This window comes from Mustela lutreola, chromosome 7, assembly GCF_030435805.1.
Source record: "Mustela lutreola isolate mMusLut2 chromosome 7, mMusLut2.pri, whole genome shotgun sequence".
Classification (NCBI taxonomy): domain Eukaryota; kingdom Metazoa; phylum Chordata; class Mammalia; order Carnivora; family Mustelidae; genus Mustela; species Mustela lutreola.
In genome coordinates, this window is record NC_081296.1 from 37,291,935 (window position 1) to 37,312,019 (window position 20,085).

General features: G+C 52.6%; 1 protein-coding gene across 2 annotated transcripts in view; it reads right to left on the reverse strand.

Moving 5' to 3' along the window:
* CCDC33 (coiled-coil domain containing 33) overlaps window positions 1-20,085 on the reverse strand; it is an 84,931-nt gene that overhangs the window by 35,558 nt on the left and 29,288 nt on the right. For both annotated transcript variants that reach the window (XM_059180411.1, XM_059180410.1), the window contains exons 8-11: window positions 15,487-15,616; window positions 14,735-14,868; window positions 13,594-13,665; window positions 1,860-2,054 (exon numbers count right to left, since the gene is read on the reverse strand). In XM_059180411.1, coding sequence (XP_059036394.1) covers window positions 1,860-2,054; window positions 13,594-13,665; window positions 14,735-14,868; window positions 15,487-15,616 — 531 coding nt within the window. The remainder of the gene's footprint in view (window positions 1-1,859; window positions 2,055-13,593; window positions 13,666-14,734; window positions 14,869-15,486; window positions 15,617-20,085) is intronic.

The following is a 20,085-nucleotide window of genomic DNA, read 5'->3' on the forward strand; positions in this document are numbered from 1 at the left end:
GCCCAGTGTACTGAATACGGCACTGGCGTCTGAGGGACCCAGTGGTGTCAGGCTGGCTGAACAGTGCAGGGATGGGCATACAGTCCTCTGCAGCTGCCTATTTTCATCTGGTTATGAGCAAGGCAACATGGGACAGTGACATCAGGAGGCCTTGGGCAGAGTCACCCCACCTCAAGACCTCCTCATTGCCATCCTTCATCAAATTAAGAGATTGGACTAAACGCCTTCTAAGGTTCTTTCTGATGGCCTTGCTGTCCAGCCCCATGGCCCAGTATTTACCACCATCTTGCCAGGTGCCCAGCAAGGGGGAGGGTAGAGGGAGTGCTGGGAGATTTCCAGAAGGGCATGCTTCCCTGCACACATGTGCCCAACTCACAGCTGCCCTGATAGCCTGTGGGTATAGGGGAGTCCCAAGCTTCCTTGTACACACTCACAACCTTCCAGAATCTCGTCTTAGTGCCCTGTGGCGACTTTTTTCTTATTCTCCCCTCCGTGACTCACAATGGTTACTTGGCCTCTTTTTTTTTTTTTTTTTTTAACATTTTCTTTATTTATTTGACAGAGAGAGATCACAAATAGGCAGAGAGGCAGGCAGACAGAGAGGAGGAAGCAGGCTCTCCACGGAGCAGAGAGCCCGATGTGGGGCTCGATCCCAGGACCCTGGGATCATGACCCGAGCCGAAGGCAGAGGCTTTAACCCACTGAGCCACCCAGGTGCCCCGTTACTTGGCCTCTTGCTCAAGAACAGTTCCTGCTCTTGGCTCCCCTGAGCAGGCCAGTGTCATCTCATATTTGAATCCTGAAGAGAAGACAGAGACTGACCGCAGGCACTATTCATGCTGCCAAAGTCTCTAAAGACAAGGTCTCCATATTTATTTTCAACCCGGTTGAGAGCCAAGCTGGCAGGTGAGCCCTGAGTGCTACTTTCCCAAGGGGCAGAGGTGAGAGAAGGGAGTGTCAGAAGGTGGCCCATGGTTGTTCTGGCTCCTGTGCCAAGGTGGGCAGGGGCAGTCCCTGTGGGAGCATCTGGGCACGCCCTGCAGAAAAGCAACCCTTCCTAATCATCAGATGGGACATGTTCCAGAAAGGTGCAGAAGTGCCAGGGGAAGATGGGGAGGCTGTCGGTGGAGAGGGGCAGGTCCTGAGAGGGGGAGTCCCAGGGCTTTCCCAGGGGACGGTGGCCTTGGCTGGGGCCTTTCCTCAGGATCTTTCTGATCAGCGTTCCCCATGGGATCCACTGCGGAGGAAGGGAGGAAGACATACATGAATCGACCCGTGGTAGCCCAAGGGAGGACTTCGACTGGACTGTCTTTTGGTGGCCTGCTCTGTACCTCTCTGCATTAAGGCACGAGGATTCAGCACTGACCCCTCATCAAAGTAAGCCACCACCTTGGCCAACTTCACCAACCCTTTCCCAGCATCTGATCAACTGCAAATTTCATGACCAGGACGCAGACCCTGTGACCAAAGATGGTGACCTCTTTTCTTTGAGCCCCAATCTCCTCTTTGAGAAGTTAGAACTAATGACTTAGAGGGGCATCCCCTTACCTGGAGGACATGCTCCTGAGAAAGTTTTGGGCTGATCCCTGCCTAAGTCAATGGACCCCTGTCTTACAAGTGTTCCAAGGGTTTCCTTGGAAGGAAATTGTGTGGGAGTTCCATTCAAAGGGTGAAGAAACTCTGTAAAATGAAGAATCCACACCTTCCACCAGGTTAGCTTGGGGGTAAGTCACATACAGAGGGTTCCTGAAGGGAGGTCTCCTTGCCACTAAAGGAGTGAATCAGGTGACAATCAAAGCCCTTCCCCTGTGACCTTTTTCGCCGCTCTGGCCCTCCTAGCCCTGGGTGGAGACACTCACCATTTCACGGGACATCTTGGGCACCTGAGGCTCTATCTCCGTTTCCTGAGAGGTAGATGGGTTGGAGTCCATACTAGAGCTCACCGTGGACTTGGACCAGGACTCACGGATGGTACCCAGCTTCTCATCTAAGATCTTGGGGTCCAGGATGGGCAGAACCTGGCTGCTATTTGGAGTCAAGAAGTCTTCCGGCTTCTGGGAAGAGAAGGTGCGAAGAAATTTCTGTGTCTTTCTACCACAAATGTCCTTTCTAGATGTCCCCCCAACTCCCAAGCCTCTCTTCTTCATAGCTCAGGAGGCCCAACATGCCTGGCCCCTGTCTTCCACCTGCCCCCTTGCTCCCTGGGGCCTTACCACACTGACCTTGGCATTCCTTCTACTAACGAACCTCTCCTGCCTCAGGGCCTTTCCCTCTGCTGTGCTCTCTCCCCAGATAGACTCATGGGTCTTTTCATGGCTGTCCTCTTCTCATCATTCAGATTTCTGCCCAGATATATTCTTCCCAGAGGTGCCCTGGCCTTCAGGAGAGAGGCCCACCCTCTCTAAAGTCACCTCTCCTCTAATATATGCTCTCATCACATTATCCCTTTTTACTGTTCATAGTACTTAACTCTACCAGAAAGCTAAACTTGAAAAAACTGATTTTTGCTTGTTTATTGTGTGCTTCTCTCTCATCCCCACACTAGAATGTAAGTGACGTGTCAGCAGAGACTGTTTATCCCCAGTGTCTGCCTCATTGTATGTGCTCGGTAACTATTTGTCGCAGGAATAACCCAACCATGCCATCCAGGACTCTCACATTTGGTGCAGGAACATCATCCTTGAACATCGCCATTCTCCTCTGACACCCTTTGCTGGGAAGATTTCTTTTCCATTTCACATCTGCCCTTAGTCTCCCACCTAGCACCTACTAAACAGTCTCCTCTCTCTCTGCTCTGCTGGGCCTCCTTCCTGTCCTTCCAGGTTCTTTTTTCTCTTCCATTCTCCCCTTAGCATGACTGCAGCTCTCACCTCTGCCAATCCAGAGCTCAACCTCACTCAGATACCGGCATCTCCAGGAAATCTCCATTTCCCCCACCCACACTTGCTCAAAAGCTTTTCTGGGATCTTCCAGCAGCTGACTCTCTCTGTTCTCACACTGTTCTCTAATCCTAAGCTCATTTGCCATTTCTTTTTTCTGCCCAAACTTTATGTTTCCTGGGCTTAGGGACATGTGTGATGCTCCCTCAGAGGAGAGATTAGTTTAAAACTCTCTTGGAAACCCATGGTTAGCCCTAACACGTGTATGTTATTCAAAGGCTGTAGGGACCTCCAGGATGACCCGCTTCTCCCCTACATCAGTTGCTGGAATTCTGTCTTGGCCACGTAGCGGATAAACATGCCACCATCTGTGCTAGAAGTAAATAGAACAATGGGCACAGTGCCAACCAGCACAGGATATGCTCGGGGTTAGAGGTGCCTGAATGTCTGACCCTGAACAAACAGAGGAAGAACACGCACGGGTGGGCCTCCCTTAAAGTGACACTCTTTCTATAAAAACCCACACATACGAACCGGATGAATCAGGATAAGGACCCTTCATTTTACCACTTGGCTCCTTCCCATAATGATTCCTTTATTCCCTTTTCATGATAAAATTTTGTCTGCAGAAGTTCCTAGGGGTAATAGGAGGCTCAGTCAGTTAAGCGTCGGACTTTTGGTTTTGGCTCAGGTCATGATCTCAGCGTTGTGAGATTGAGCCCCGCGTTGGGCTCAAGGCTAGGTAGGGAGTCTGCTTGATTCTCTCCCTTTCCCTCTTTCCCTCATCCCCCTGCTCGCTCGCTCTCTCTCTAATAAAAGAAGTAAATAAAAAAAAAAATTTGGCATGCAGAAATTCATTAACATTAAGTCTTTTCAGACATGTGTCAGTAGAGTGAGTAATAGTCATGCAAGGACAGAAGAATCCAGTCCAGTCTGGGCCTCACCTCCCACCTACCCTGTCAGATGGGTGCAAGAACAGATAATTCCAAAGAGAAAGCAATATATGAAGATTTTTGGAATGAGAAGAGTGAAGCATTGGGTGATCTTGCAGCTGATCTGGGCACTTACTGTAGTTCATAACCAAAACTCCTGAGCCTGTTTTGTCCCTGGGATTTAGGCCTGGCTATCTCTCTCACCTGCCTCTCCCAGTGGCTATGGTTTAGGGAGGACGAGAGTCATTGTGAGTCTCCTCACTGAACACCCCAGCACCTGTGTATTCTGTATATTCACTGTCTGAATCAGGTGCTTTGGGGTTGTTTTGTTGTCTCTGTACTTTCAGATGTGTGGGTAGATGGATACAGGACAGAATAAGATCAGGGCAAAGATGATCTCCCCATTGACCAGCTGGCCCCTGGGACTGGGGTGAGATGCTGATTCAGGACCTGTAGTGTCATCTCTCCTCATTTCCAGGCAGAAAGCCAATCTCACTGCCCTGGATTTCATAGACTGCCATCTAATCCAGTTAGGGGAGGAAGTGGAAGTAATGAAATCAAGGGAGAGATCTCCAGAGGTGCCCCATCAGCTCTGAAAGCAGAGACACACTGCAAAAAGAGTCCCTTCCCCCATTGCCTGTCTCCCTCACATCTACCCTGTGTGGACCAAGCACCAGCTGGTAAACTCAGTGACCCAGAGCTGACATGTACTGGACCCCTGATCAGAGCTGGGCACTTATCAGCTACTTAAAATATTTTTTTTTTTCCCAAAAAACAGACAGACTGTCACATGTGATGCCTCATTTAGAGGTGTCTGGAGTCTTGGAAGCTTGGCTAGCCTACGTTCCTCTATGACTGAACCCTGAGAGCTTATTGGGAAGTTCTAGCTGGGCAGGGCAGCTACTATACACCCTTGTTAGAAGAACAGTCTTCCTCCATCTAGAGAGCACAGCTTTGGGAGGGATGCATGTGGAGCGGTGAGGGAGGAAGGGGACACCTGCCTAGCCAGCCAGGTCAGCTGAACCAATCCTGGTGATCACTGGGGTGACAGACGTTGCAGCCAGCTCACCCTCACATCCACTCATCAGGTACTTTTATGTGGATTCTGAAATTTATTATAATTAATTTTTCATCACAAAGATAAGATTAAAATGACACTGACCCCTCAGTCCAGACCAGAGACTTCACCTTGTCAGTCTCTGGTAGGCAGGCTGTGGGGGAGGATGTTCTCAGGAGGAGGGAAGGAAAGATAGGGTGTTTGTGGATGTCAACTCTTCTGCCCCTTCTGATCCATAGGTGCTCTTCCTGCGGCTCCTGCCAGACTGAGAGGATCTACTCTGCTCTGCCCTCTCCATGGCTGGCCCGGCCTGTATTTTATCCCACAGCTGCTTCATGCTAGTAGCCTCCACCTCCCACACCCATCCTTGCAGGACTCCTGACCACGATTCTAATCTCCTGCTCTAATCAACTTTGCCAGGATCCATCTTGGTCTGGGAGCTGGGGCAAGTGAGTGGGTGACTTTTATAGAATAATCTTTAGATTCCCAAATGATAGAAGCCCCAAAGGGAAGAACAGTGTTCGGAGGCAGTGGCTCTTGTCATATGAGGTAAGTGGCACCAGGAGGTTCCCAATACCCTACACAGTGCCTCATTTCTCCTTAACACTGCCTACTCAGACTGCTCAGCTTTAGTCTGCTCACATTGTAGGGAGGCAATTGTCCCTCTTGTCCTTGCTTCTCATGGGAAAGGAGCTTGTCTGGGGCTACAGGAAGGCGCCAGGCTGCTCAAAATGGTGGGCGGTCAGGGTGGAGGATGGCAGAGGGGGATAATGCTAAAATGAGGATGAGGAGAGGGTAGGGCCTTGGGGACTAACTCCTCCCTATTTAAGCCCAGGCTTACCTAGCTCTCTTCTTCTTCCAGGTGGGGTTGGAGGCTGCTAGCCCACCCCACATGCCTAGTTGTTTGCTTTTCTATTTGGCAGGCCTCGCCCTGCTGGCTGAGGCAGCTTGGGGCTGATAAGTGGCCCCTCATTCTGGTTCCATGGCTACAGCATGTCCTGCTTTATTAAGGCTGTAATTGGAGACCTACTTTGAAAGCTCAAAGCAATGCACAGCCATGTACTGGCTCAGACTCGCTGCGCAGCCCACCACTCCTTGTGCTGCTGCAGCTGCCCCATACCACGTGAGTGTCATGGTGGAGAGAAGACTCCCCTTCCTCATGCCTCTCAGCTCTGGCTGTTGCCAGCAGAGGAGGGTCTGTTGAGACAGACCAGGCCAATAGCATCACAGGCTCGAGGCTTCTTGGGTCACCTGTTTCCTCCTCCTCCCCTAACATCTTCTGCCTCCCTTCTACCCACTCCATCCCCTAGATCCCTGATCATGCAAAATGCAACAGTTCCAGCCTGCCCTGGCAATTACGGACGAGCCAGGATGCAGCTGCTGTCCTTGGTGCTGAAAGCGCCCGCCTTCCGGCCAGCCTGCCTCTCGCCCCGCCCTGAGCCTTCTCGCTGGAGCGCACATTCTCTTAATTCAATTAGCTGGCCCTGAACCCTCCCCAGGGAACCTGAAGCGGAAACTGACAAATTCTGTTTAACAAAGACATTTGTCCCCCGCCCCGCCGGCCTTGGGCTCTGCCCGCCTGTATCCCGCTCATTAGGTATCTAACAAAGTGCGTCCCAAGAAATCTGCTTCCAATCGCTAGTAATTCAGGAGGCCTGATGCAATTTTCTCCCTGATAAGGGTGTCTCTCCCGCTGGCAAGCACCATAATGAGCCCTGTGCAGCAGCTCCCTGATCAGTTACTGCTTTGTCATTTCCTGTGGCCCCAGTTGTAGGTTCTTATCTCTTCAGCTGAAGGCGAGGCTTGGAAAACGGGACCCTCCAAGAGGGCTTGCTGCATCCCATGCATATCACAAGCCTCATTATGGCATCCTGCACGGTCTTGCAGCTGCAGTGAGGTTTGAAGCTCTGAGTCTCTGCCAGCAAAGAAGGGTCTGAGTGTTAATCCTCATTGGGGCCATAATTCATTCTCCAGAAAATGGTTTTCAGAGGGTTAATCTAAAAGCAAGTTGCAGGATCGGGGGAGGGGTGCCAGTGATAAGGATATTTAACAATTCTAGCAAGGACTTGAGTATTAAATAGAGCCCTGCCCACAGCTCCCTGGACAGTCTGTGGGCTCACTATTGTTAGTTTGGAATCTGGGCTTTCTGCATTTCATCCCTCCTATTGGGTACCCCCATTTACCTCTTAAGAAAGCTTTCCAGCATAAAGATCAGATCACATCTTACTGCTGCCCAAAGACTTTCCTTAGCTTTGAATCACTGTGAAACACCAGTAAAGTCTAAACTCTGCATCCTGGTGTACAGGCCCTCCATGGTGTAGGCTCAGTCTCCAGTCTCATTGCCCACAACAGCCTCCATATGTCCCACATGCTTCAGATACCATCATGCCTCCATGCCTTTGCACCTGTGATTCCTTCTGCTTGAATCACTCTTGCTTTGCCAATTTTTAAGCCATGCTTTGAGGCAGAGTTTACGCTATTCTTCTCTGTGACTCTTCCCCTGACCTTTGTATGCTCAATGCACTTCAGCCAGAACTTAGCAAGATGGGTGGTAATGATCTGTCAGGGTGCTTTACTGTTTGGCACAGGTTAGGGATCCAAAGAAAGGCTAATGACTTCATGCCTGAATGACCTTGGGTGGAGCTGGGATGCATCTGGTTTGGCCAAAGAGAGGTCTAGGCTATGGTAGTGTGACTTTGAGATGGGGAAAACCCAAGAGCAGCCCCCACTCTCTGAATAATTTTGTCTAGAAGTTTTGCCCTGTTTTCTCCCGTCCTGCTTCTTCAATCCCGCAGTCATGCATTGGGCTCACAGAATAGCAGAACAGACCAGGGGTGGGCCAAGACTTCCATCTTCCTTAGCCATCTCTGTATCCTGACTCAAAACATTTCCATCTCTGGCTGGGAGTCACAGGCTCACATTCTCAAGGCAGCAGAGGCCTGCGGTGGGTGACGCATCTGGAATGAGCCTGCGGTATGGCTCTTGGTCCAGCCCTGCCCACTCATAGGGCAGGAAGCAGGTCTTCACTTCTCCTCCACAGCTCAAGGCAGGGTCCACTGGGGACACTTCAGCAAATCTGACCTCGAGAGATGATTGTCTGTCTCTTCTCCGTTTCTTCATTCCCTGAAAAATTGCTATGAGACCGAATGTGGGGCTGGTGATGTTTGTCTTCAGCTCTTGACAAGGCCTCCTGATGTCCTTATGGATGTGAGTCTGGTGGAGCGGCTGTCACGAGGGGCGGGTGCTGAGTGATGGATTAGCAAGTCTCCATTGTTCCCCTCCCCCAGGAGCCCTGTCCTCATGTCTGATGAGTTCAGCACGTTTGTCAGCAACTACACTGGGCTGGGCACTCACACAGGCTCCTTCATTCCATTTTCACTACATTCCTGGCTGGTAAAGATCACAGCTCCTTTCTGTGGATGATGAAGGGGGGACTCAGGGAGGCTAAGATCAGTGGAAGATCCAGGATTCAAGCCCAGACCTGAGGATGCACACTGTTCGTGTAGGGGCCGTGGGGTGGAAGGGAAGAAAGGCAGGGTGTTGTGAGGTTGTGGGAGGGGAAAGGGTCTTTTTCCATCATTGTCCTTGTGGTCATTCTCAGAGCTGGAGTCTTGGGGGTGGGGACAGAACCCTCCGGAGGGCAGGACCAGCCAAGGAGGCTCTGGTGCTGTCCTGAATGCTGGGCGTTCCGGGCAGCTGTGCTTGGTGAGGAAATGGACACAGGTTTGTGCTGGGGCTTCTCTGAGGACCAGCCCAGGACCTTCATATGTAGCTTTCAAAGAAATGTATAAAAATTCATCAAATCCAGCATGATTCTGCCTATTGCCTGCCTTCCCCTCCCCCCTTTGTTAAACAGCCACTTGTCCCCACTTTGGTCTGGTCTCCAGAGAGCTTTGTAACTGATTTGAATAAAACACTAGGGCAGGCCTTGGCACAGCATTGCAGACCCACCCCGCCTCTTCCTTTGAGAACAGGGAAGGGGGAGGTTCGGACAGGACTGTGGGAGCCGCCCCTTCCCTCAGTGGGTGACAGTGGGTGCCACCTCCTTCTCTCCTCAAAGGCACCCATCCTGTGCCAAAATCCAAGGAGACCCACAGGTTTCAAGTCCTGCCAGCATCACTCATGGTTGTGGGCTGAGGAGGAGGCAGCCCCCATCTCTGCCTGGTGCCCTGGTGCTCGGCCCGGGTAAGACTCTGGATTCCAAATCCCAGCCTGAGAAGGCACGCTGTTGCCAAACACCCAGATGACTGCATAGACTCGTCCCACCTTGCGAGAGACATGTTTCCATGCGAGGAGGCAGGGACTGGCGCTGTGAGCACCTATCATGTGAACGAGGGGCTTCAGTCCACAAGGGTCAGCCTGGGAAACCTGCTCAGTGTGAGCCTCACTTCAAAGAGGTTGCCTGCAAGCTGGAGGGCACCCAGGATGCGGCAGGATCTTGACACCAGTTCATTAAAAGAGGCAGACTGCTTAGCCTGGAGAAGCATAGACTCCTGGGGGACCAGATCATACTCTTCAAAGAGCAGAGGCCAACATCAGAGGGAGAATGGAGGAGAGATAGGGTTATTTGTACATGTATATGTGGAGCAGCCATAGGCTTATGGATTTTTAGAGCTGAACAGACCCCCTCAAGGCCAACGCCCTCTGTATGCACAATAAAGGGAAGTTGGCCGCCTATGGGCAGGTGTCCATTTTTTTAGTTTTTGTGAATCCATGTGTAGTCAGTCACATGCTCACCTACACACACAGCTCTAGCTTAAAGCAGATCACTGTGAGCAGCAGGTGCTTGTCGAGAAGTCCCACCAGAGGGATAAAACTTAACCCATCACCAGCAGAACTTGCTTTAAGCACTGTATCCCAAACCAGGAGACCACTCCATCCTGCCATTCACAGAAACTGCAGGCTTTGCTGGCTAGTAGGCCTGCCAACATGTTGCATGGCTGCTACCTGCCAGTGTCCCCACAACTAGCACAGGAGGCTTGCCAGGGTCGCCCTGCAGCCCCAGATGGTGGATCCAGGAGGCTGGGGGCACAGAGACAGTGGGCTCAGGGTGAGGCGGGCACTTCTATCTGTTGTGGCCATGGAGCCACGGGACAGGGGGCATCTTGTGGTAGTGAGCTTCCTGTCAGGGCACAGCAAGTAAGACCACCTGTGGTGGATGTTGTTAAGGACAATCCTGTCCTGGGTGGGCAGTTGAGAGACACCTCTGTGGTCTCAGCCTATTTGGAAATTCCACGATGTTCTTGTTCTCAGAACTCTGGGAATGGGTGATGTGGAAGCAGAGGGTGTAGAGAGATGATGTTCACCCAAACCTCAATGAATTGGGATAATCTGTCTGTCTTGTGGAGGCTCAGGAGAAAGAGAATGTGTCCTCAGGAGGGAGGTACCCAAATAGAGCATGCGTATTTATTTCTCCTGAAGCATCATCTTTTAGTAGTACCTCGGACCACGGGTAAGGAATTGCTCTTAAGGGATTGTCAGTTACATGGATGGGGGGCCCCGAGAGACCCGTTATCCAAGCCCTCCCCACCCACCCCCCCAGCAGCCAGAGTGTCCATGGGGCTCTAAGATCCCAGGTTTCCGGCGCTGGCCCAGCAAGCTTCCAGCCGTGTTTGATTTAAAAATGGAAGAAGCGATGGCACTGGTCCCCCAGGCTGGAATGCAGACACGAAGGCCAGGTACCTTCCACCGTGAACTTGTAGATGATGTCTTAGGTGGAACCATAAGAGGAAAGGAATTCAGACCCTGCCAGGTGTTTGCTGTCACTGGGTTTTGTCAGGCCTCTTACAGGAGCTGCTGTCTGCTAATGAACTGACTTGCTCACTGCCTGGGCCACGGTCCCTGCCCTCTAAGAACATAAGCTTTATGAGGATGTGTAAGATCCCTAAAACTGGGACAGTATCTGCTACATAGCAGGTGCCCAATGTTTGCACTGGCACAGAGGGACAGCGGCGTTGTGACAGTGAGGGTGGTGGGGAGTGCTAGAGCTGGGGACGGGCCCTCTGCACTCTGGCTGCCAGGCATTCTCCTGTTTTTCCACCCTCAACACGCTCCCACTACCCTGTAGAAAGGAGGGTGCCAAAAGGGCTCAGATGAGAGGCGGGAGCCCTGTCCAAGCCTGATGAGGGTGAATTCAAGGCAGATGGGCTCCATGCTGCTGGCCCCTCCCTCTCCTCATTGCAATCCACAAGAGTGGCCAAAATCACCCGAGTCCTCATCACATATATGCGGCATAAAAGAATGAACGAACGGCTGGGTGCCCTGGTCGCAAGAACCTATGCCGAGCCCACCCCATTACCCCCCAAACTGGAGTTCAAGATCCTGGAATCAAAGTGAGTCAGTTCTCAGCCAATTCACAAATAGTGTCACCAAGGAATGGTTTAGCCACAAAGAGCTGGAGTTTCTGTGTATGCCAGTGCAGGTGTGAAACCGTCTGTTTGCACGTGTGTGTGTGTGTGAGCATGTGTCTGTGGATTGTGTGTGTGCCCATGAAAAGGTGTGTGTGTGTGTGTGTGTGTGTGTGTCCGCGTGTGCTTGTCTGTGCATACGGGACCATCTGCGTGGCGGTACTCGCACGCGCTGGTGTGAGACAGCGTGCCTGCGTGGAACTGTGTGTTGAATGTTTGGCTGCAGAATCTGAATTTCCTCTAGTACTATTTTTTCCTGGTACACACCCAATCTTGATCCCTTTCTTTTCCTTTCTTCTCGGAAATCCATTAACGAAAGATTTTTTTTTTTTTTTTTTTTTTTTTTACCCGCCTTCAGGGGAAGGGGGGCTGGGGGAAGGGGAAGCTAAAATCACAAGGCCCAGATCAAAACACTCAGCCGCTAAATGAATTCGGCAGCGTTTTCCCGCATGACTTGGAGGGATAATTTAGTGAGGCCGCCAGCTGGAAGGAAAGGGATTAATTCTGCACTTAGCACAGCTCCGGTGAATAATTCATCACTGAGACCTTTGTGCCTAGCCCCTGGGCAACCGGGGAAGTGTCCTGTCCACCTGCCTGTTGCCTGCTGGGTCCCCCAGTGGCCTGACCAGGGGCACTTGATGCTCCTTTCCATCCTCAGGACACATGTGTCCCCGTGAAGGGACAGGAGGCAGGGGGAGGTGAGGAAGGGCCAGGCAGTGGCCACTGACAGACTCTAGATACTGAAAAGAAGCTGTGGAGGTGTAAGATCCAGTCTGGGAAATGGGTGACTTTTTCTCCAAGGACCCTGCTTCTTTCTTGGGGCTGCTTCTGTGTCCTCGCCTCTCGGTACCTTCTTGGTCCTACACCTGGTGTGGTGGTGGTGGTGGTGGGAGTGCGGGTGGGTGTGAGGCTGTCTCTAACAAACTCTCTTTCACCAGGAATCAGAAGACAATGCAGAATATTCCACAAGCAGAAGTGCTGATGGGAGGTCCCAGGTACTCACCGGAGGCCTTATGGGGCCTCGGTCCCCTTATGGGGACACGGACACAGTTTCAAGTGGCTACGTTCCCAGATACATGCTTCTTACCCCACACCATATAATTCTCTGTGTTCTCCATGGGTCAGGTCACAGGGCCAAGTATTACCCCAGCACTGGTGGCAATTTTTCCTGTTATGGGAAGCCGGTGGGAGAGGACTGACCCAGACGTCGAATGCCTGCCTGTAGTTCCTTCGTTCATGGTCCTGAACTGCCCACATCCCGGTTTTGTGCCTGTCTTAGCACCACAGACCAAAGAAGGGAAGAATTCCAGAAGGCACAGGCCAGGTGCACTGGAGCCAAATGACCGGGGTTCAACCGGGACTCAGAGTCCAGGGAGGGCTCGCTAGAGGAAGAGATCCCATCCGTCTGGCAGGGCTCAGAGCCAGGGGTATCTTTCCACTTGGATCAACCCAGCTGTAGGAGGCAGGAGTCCAAAAATGGGCGCCCAAGATTCCACACCCTAATCCCCAGGACCCATGCCTATGATGAGCTGTGACCCCTGTGATTATGTTACACGGCATGGCTGACCTTGAGTTGAGGACATTCTCAGAGTGGGCCTCTCCTAATCACATGAGCCCCTTTAATGCAGAGGGTTTTCTCTGGCTGCTGACAAAGGAGAAAGAGAGTTTTGAAGTGTCGGGGAGATTTGACCTGCCTGCTGGCTGAGAGATGGAGGGGGCCATTGTGAGAAAAAATGTAGGTTACCTTTAGCAGCTGAGGGGACCCTTGGCTGGCAGTCAGCAAGGAAACAAGACACCTTGGTCCCACGACTGCAGGGAACTGGATTCTGAAAACCCCCTAAATGAGCCTGGGAGCACACTCTTCCCCAGAACCTCAAGAAAGGAGCGTGACCTTGCCGGCATCTCAATTTGAGCCGTGCCATGTAAGACTGTCTACCCTCAGAAGTACAAGCCCATAAATGGGCATCATTTTAAGCTTCTAGGTTTGTAGTAGTTTGGTTCACAACAACAGAAGCTGAAATCCTAGTTCACCGTCGGAGAACCTTGATCCAAATGAGCCAGGCTTGGCTTGGGTTGGGTTAGAGGCTGACTCCCAGGTCTGGGTGGCCCTCTGCTTTCAACTCTCCTCTTCCTAATCTCAGCTCTCTGTCTCGTTTTCTGAAGCCTCAAATCACCCTCAGACATTTCTATCCAAAGCAGCAGTCCCCTCCTCCAGAAGCCCCTGGCCCCAGCCCCTGAATGACGCCAGCAATTGTGAAGGAGGGTGGAACCCACTGCAGGGCTATGGGACCTGGCACGTGACTGCCAGGCAGCCTTACCTCAGAGGAGAGCAGCTGGAAGGAGATATCCACTGTGGGGGCCTCACCATTGATGGTTTTCAGCTTGGTGTCCTGGGGAGGAGAGAGGAATAGTCAGCCTATGCTGGCCAGCGCAGCTTCTGCCTCTGATCTGCCCACTATTCCAGATTCCCCAAGAAGGGGCCTGCTGGGGCCTCTGCCTGGGGATTGAGAGGGAGGCAGGAGCTGGTCCCCCGCCTCTGCTCACCCTCCCTGCCTTGAACTTCCCTCCTCAACTCCAACTGAAGACCTGACTGGCATTTCCAGACCTGCTTCCTGGAGGACTGGGGGTACTCCCATTGACTGAGGTCTATTACAACATGATGGCCAGAGATAAAGTTGGCATAGAAATAAATGATGTATTTATCATATATATATATATATATATATATATATATATAATATATATAATACACACACACACACATATATATATACACACATATATATAGTCTCAGTAAGATTTAATACATTATTATATATTACATATAATATATAATACATTATTATATATAATATATATTCTTTTCTAAGTATTTTACATGTACTTCCTCAAAAAAAAAAAGGTCTCACATCAACCCTATGAGAAAAATTCCATTACTATGACCCCATTTATCAGACAAGGAAACTGAGGCACCAGGACTTTAATTTTCCCATGGTCATGTAATCTGGTAAGGGGTGGAACCAGCATTTGGACCCACATAGTCAGGCTAGAGAGACTGGGCTCTTGGCTCTCTTGTCACACAGACCCTATACAGGCATGTTGTTCTCATATTAAAGATGGGCACTCCAAGGTTCAGAAAGTCTAAGAAACTTGCCTAGTTGTGCAGTAAGAACTAGGGCAAGTAAGGATTTAAACCCAAATCTCTCTGGTTAAAGGCCAGAGCTCTTGCCACCGTCCCAAGGGGCCTCCCTGTGTTTCTCCTCACACTGCTCAGGGCAGGAGCTGAGGGGAGCGCCTTATACCTGACTGCGGGTGGCTTCCGTGGTGGGGCCCCTGTGGGTGGGGGTGGAAGCTACTGGAGAAGCCAGTCACTGGCATCAGAGGGGCAAGATGGAACAGGGTGGGCTGGGGCAGGAGTGGGCCACCTGGCATGGGCTCTGGTCAGGGCGGGGCACTCACGGTGATGGGAAGCTTCTCCACACGCAGCCCATTCACACCCTTCCCTGCCAGCATCTTGCGGTACAAACGGCTCTTTAGCGGCAACACGGAGACGCCCAAGGGCTTGCTGAGGGTCCATGGCTCACTGCCTTTCACTGTAGGGGTAGGACCAGCTGGGACTCCCACCAAAGCCCCCACCCGAGACCCCTAGGATCCCAGTGTCGGCGGCCCCGGCAGGCACCCCAGTCCTTCGGTACCCAACATCCAGTCATCTCATGCCCCTCTGTTCCTGCCTCCTGGCCTTGCCCTGCACAACTCTCCTTCTCTGAACATGGCTCTGTGAATTCAAGACCAACTCTCCACATATTCTGTGCTTCTGGGTGTGTATACGGATCTCCCCTGTCTCTGGCCTTGGGGGCTCTTTACTCTCTCCATGTGGAACTCAGACTCTACATAGATCAGTGGGTCTCTGAATCCGGTTTCCCCTTTATGCTGTGAGCCCTGGGGTAATCTGTCCCTCCCTCCTCACTGACAGATCCGTGGGGATGGGGTAAGGCACGGGTCTAATATGGGAATAAGACCAATGTGTGCTGGCCCGTGCCAAGGAACAAGGACAAGGAAGCCAGCCAGGAGCTCCTCCACCTGCCCGCATGCACTGGAACCGGGTCCCCTTCACCCACCCCCGCAGAGGGCAGAGGCAGGTGGTCTGAGCACCCTTGGCACATGTGTCCTGAGGCATGGCTGCCCTCGCACCGCACCCAAGGGACACTCACTGGAAGCAGAGGAGTAGTACTCCAGCACCAGGGCTGTGTCTTCTGAGAAGTTGGTGGCTCCGTCTCGGCCTTGGAAGAGGAAGGATTGGTTCCATAAAGGCAGCTCTGGGGGTCCCGCTGGCTTGGACAGCTGAAAGGAGATAGTGGAAGTAGACAGTGGGGCCATCGCTTCTCCCCAGTGAAGGGATGTCAAGACATGGCCCTCTGTGTGTCTACACATGTCACAAATGTTTGTCCCAATTGTTAAAAAGCAACATGCGTGTAATAAATGAATTGTGAAAAACAGAAAAGTAGAACGCTTAAAAAGAAAAACCTAGGGGTGCCTGGTGGCTTAGTCAGTTAAACATCTGGTTCTTGATCTCTGTCTGGGTCTTGTTCTCAGGGTCATAAGTTCAAGTCCCAAGTTGGGCTGGGTGTGGAGCCTTCTTAAAACAAAACCAAACACAAACATCCCCCAAACACACCAAATTCCTACACTAAAGACAATTATCCTAGGACAGCGTGTTTCTTTCTAGTTTTTTGCTAAGCCTACTTTGTAGATAATTGTGATCCTAACATCCTATGTTTTTCATTTACTGTGAAAACCTAAGTATATCCAGAGTCGCAAATAACGCTCGGTATCCGTGATCTTTGTAGCTGCAGGTTTTTTTTTTTTGTCATGTCCAGGAGCTCTGGTTTCTCCCTTCCTATGTTTTCCTAGAATAGTTCTGTATTGAATATTGTTTGATGTGGATTTCTGAATCTCAGATTAATTCCCAAGGACCCAAAGTGGAAATGCTGAATTAAAGGACGTGCACTTTGGGGCGCCTAAGTGGCTCTGTCGGTTAAGTGTCTGTCTTCAGCTCAGGTTATGATTCCAGAGTCCTGGCATTGAGTCCACATTGGGCTCCTTGGTCAATGGGGAGCCTGCTTTTCCCTCTGCCTCTGCCTGCCGCTCCCCCTGCTTGTGCACTCTCTCTCTGTTTGACAAATAAGTAAATAAACTCTTTAAAAAACCAAAAATGATATACATTTTAAGGCACTACAGTACTGACCAGAGTCCCTGAATAAGGGGCTCCAGGAGACATTCCCAAGGATGGCCACCAAAGCCGTCTCGCAGGAAGCAGGACCCAAGGAATGCTCTGAAGTAAGATTTGGCAGGGCAAAGGGAAGGAGGGGGGCCTTCTGGCTGGGAAAATCACCCAGGACAACAGTGGAGGGGGCTCCAAGCATGGCAAGGACCATCCTTGCCATGGAATAAGGAGAGACTGCAGGTGGAGGAGGTCGAGCAGCTGCAAAGGCTGGAAAGAAGGTGGGGAGTGGGGAATGGACCATAATGGTGTCGGCCAGCAGCCCTGCACGGTTGGTCCCAACACAGGGAGGGACTGGGGTCACCGGGGCAGACTCTTCCAGGGGCAGCCTGGCCTCTGTCCCCAGCCAGGAGCTGTCAGCAACAGCAGCATCAGCTCCCACCTCCCGCTCCCCTGCGGGAACCAGTCATTGCTCAGAAAGGTCAGCACAAATGCTCCGCTGGCTCCAGGAGCTATTGATGCCAGATCTCGAAATATCAGTGTGGGTCTACCCACCCCCACCAGCAGTGGCAGGGCTCTGATGCATGTCACACTAATGTGTCTGCTCTGGTTCTCTGAGGCCCCGCCTGAGGCTCAGCTGTGTCCACTTCGGCCCCTGCCCCCGGGGGACATGAGGTGCAGTCACTTTGGGGGCCAGGGGGTCCTGAACACAGGGATAGGGACTGGGATGATGGGACTGTTCCTGAGAACGGGCTCTGGAGGTCGCTCAGGGACAGCCACTTGGCCCCAGGTCAGGCTAGAGAGGCTGCCTCCAGGTTCTGTGGGGCTTGGAAATGGTCTTTCAGGATTGATCCCCAAACCATGCCCATCCCAAAGCCACCCCACTGAGTGCCAGAGAAGGCTTCCCATTGCCTGGACCACTGCCAGGCCCTGAGGCACTCAAGGAGGACCTGTGACTCAGTCCCTTGCTGCCCCCAGGCCTTGCTCCCACCCTGGACGGGGGGAGGGCATTTAATGGATGCTGGCTGTCCTCTCTGGGGCCTATTAATGTGTCTAAATGGAGTCTACAGAACAAGAAATAGTGCCTGACTGCTCAGGAAGGATAGGTCTTTCCCTGAATGGTTTCCCAGGATGAGTCCTCCAAGAGAGACCCCTTCAGACCTACAGCTGGGGAGAGAGGGTCACACTCTCTTGTGGGTGAAAACCTAAGTGGGTGGGGGAGGGGGAAGGAATCAAGTTTAAACCACCTTTGGAGTCTGACGCCAGGGCCCTGGTGAAGGTGTTGGTGGCATGTGTGTGGGGGGAGGGTTGGGGGCAGGGTGTGGGGCGGGGAAGCCATTGACCACAGAGGCTAATGGGAAAGGCCACTGCAGGCTGTGGAATTAAGGAATGTGATTAACCTTCAGCTGTGATCTTCAGCAAAGCCATTAACCCCTGGCCACTGAGGCAGCCCTGCCTTCCCTAGGAGCAGAGGTTTCATTACATGGGCCCATGGGTCCTCCTTCCATTTCCCCTGGGCCCACCACACCCACACCCCTACCTAACACTACCTGCTCCACCCATCCTGGGAAGGGTAGCTGCCAGCAGCTGATGCTGGGGGCCTCAAGGGAGCTAGGATACACGGACCCTGGGCCCAGGTTTGCCTCAAACTTGCTGCATGACCTCTGGCAAGTCCCTTCCCCTGCTGGAACCTGAGATGTCACTGTCCACTGGGAAATATCTTCTGCTCTATGCCTTGGGGGCTATTGTGCAGGCTGAAGGAGAAAATGGATGCCTTGCCTTCAAGACCAAAGTTCAACTGAACTCAGCTGATGCTGACTGGGGTTGTTCATGCTCTACACCTCAGGGGTGCTGTTGGGTCTTTGGGGGAGCTAGAGTCAGACCTTGTTCCCTCTCGAGCTCACCATCTTCCCAGGTGATAGGACACACACTCCTATGATCCATGCGGAGGTCTAAGCAAGTTGTGGGTTGTGGGTGCTGGGGTGTCAGAGAAGAAAGCAACGACCCTTGACTGGGGGAAGGGAGGATCTGTGGGAGGAGGGCCATTCCAGGCTGAGTGCAGCAGAGGGGAAGGCTGGCAGCCCAGAGAGGACAGCATGCGTGTGGAGCACAGCTGGGCATCCAGAGAACCTGCAGAAACCCTGTGGGGGTTGGGGGCCGTGAGCCAGGAGGAGGGGATGAGGCCTTGTGTCCCCAGCTGCCAGGGAGGGCTTCAACCTGTCCAGGGTCCAGGGGAGGGGTCTAGAGCTGGGCCAGGCTTGCCGTGGCTGCTTCTCACAGGCTGAGCTGGAGATGCCTGAGTGGAGGTGCTGCGGTGGTCCATAAGAGACGAGGCCAGCACGAGGGCAAGGTCTGCGGGATGGAAAGGGGTCCCGCGACAGCCTGGGGACCGACTGGCCGAGGGGGCTGAGACAGGGGAGACGACGGTGGGCACAGACAACTTCTCTGCTTCTGTTTCATCAGCCGGGAGCTCTGCCTCAGTTCTATAAGGAGGGCAGGCCAACAGGAGCAGCCTGATGGGCAGTGGCCCCCCCACAAATGTGCGGGATGCAGGGTACGAGTAATTCCTAAGTCCCACCCTATTTCGGGCCCATGGGCCCAACTATCCCTTCACTGGCCAGTTTTGCCATCATCAGCAGTTCCCAGAGGGGTGACGCAGACACTATGCCCTTCAACAATTTCTGTCTGTCTGTCTCTAACCAACAGAACCCGCTTTGGTCCGGGTGCCACCACAGGTGATGCCACGCCCCTCCCCAGTGATTGGCTGAGAGCAGGGCATGTGATCCAATTCTGGCCAATGAGACTAGAGGGGAGGTCTGTGGAGGGGCTGGGGTGGGAGGTTTCCAGCGCTTCAGAAAAGGCAGGGGTGAGAAGGGGAGGCTCGCTCTCTCGGGTCCTGGTCCTGTCTGGATGAGGGTGCCGCGAACGTTTTGCCTCCATGAGCTGTTAGTCAACTGAAGATGGCAATTCAGTGGTGCTGGAGAGATCCTGAGTCCTGAGGACGTTGTTGAGATGGTGCATTAACCGATTCTGGCAGCATCTATGCGGGGGACCTTTCGCCAAGCGTAACAAGTAACAAGGCATCTTTAGAGCTTAAGTCCACGGGGTTACTTGTAGCCAAATATAACAAGGGCAGTGGTGAGGCTGGCTTCAGGGGGCATCCGACAGTAGGGGAGGGGCAGCTCTTAAAGGGACGAGCCCCCTGAACCTCCACCCTGGGCTTGGACGCTGTACCCAGCTGAGCCCTTCAGGGCCTCCTAACAGCCCAGTAAAGGTAGGAATCTGGAGCTGCAGAAATTGAGAAGGCTGCCAAAGGTCACGTAGCTACTAAGTCACAGAGCAGGGGTCAAACCCAGGTGGATCAGGCCCTCAAATCCCCGGCCGCAGTGCTTTGCCATGGGGCGGGGGGGGCCGGGAGTGGGCAGCTAGTGGGAAACCACGGCGACTCCAGACACCGCCACCCCTCAACTCAGGTGAGGACCCCGAAGTGTGGAAGGGGCGGGAGGGAGTAATGTCAGCCCGTGACTGGTATCCTTTCGGGTAGAGTTCCGCCCACTCCTATCTTGTACCACAGAAACCCGCCCCTGTC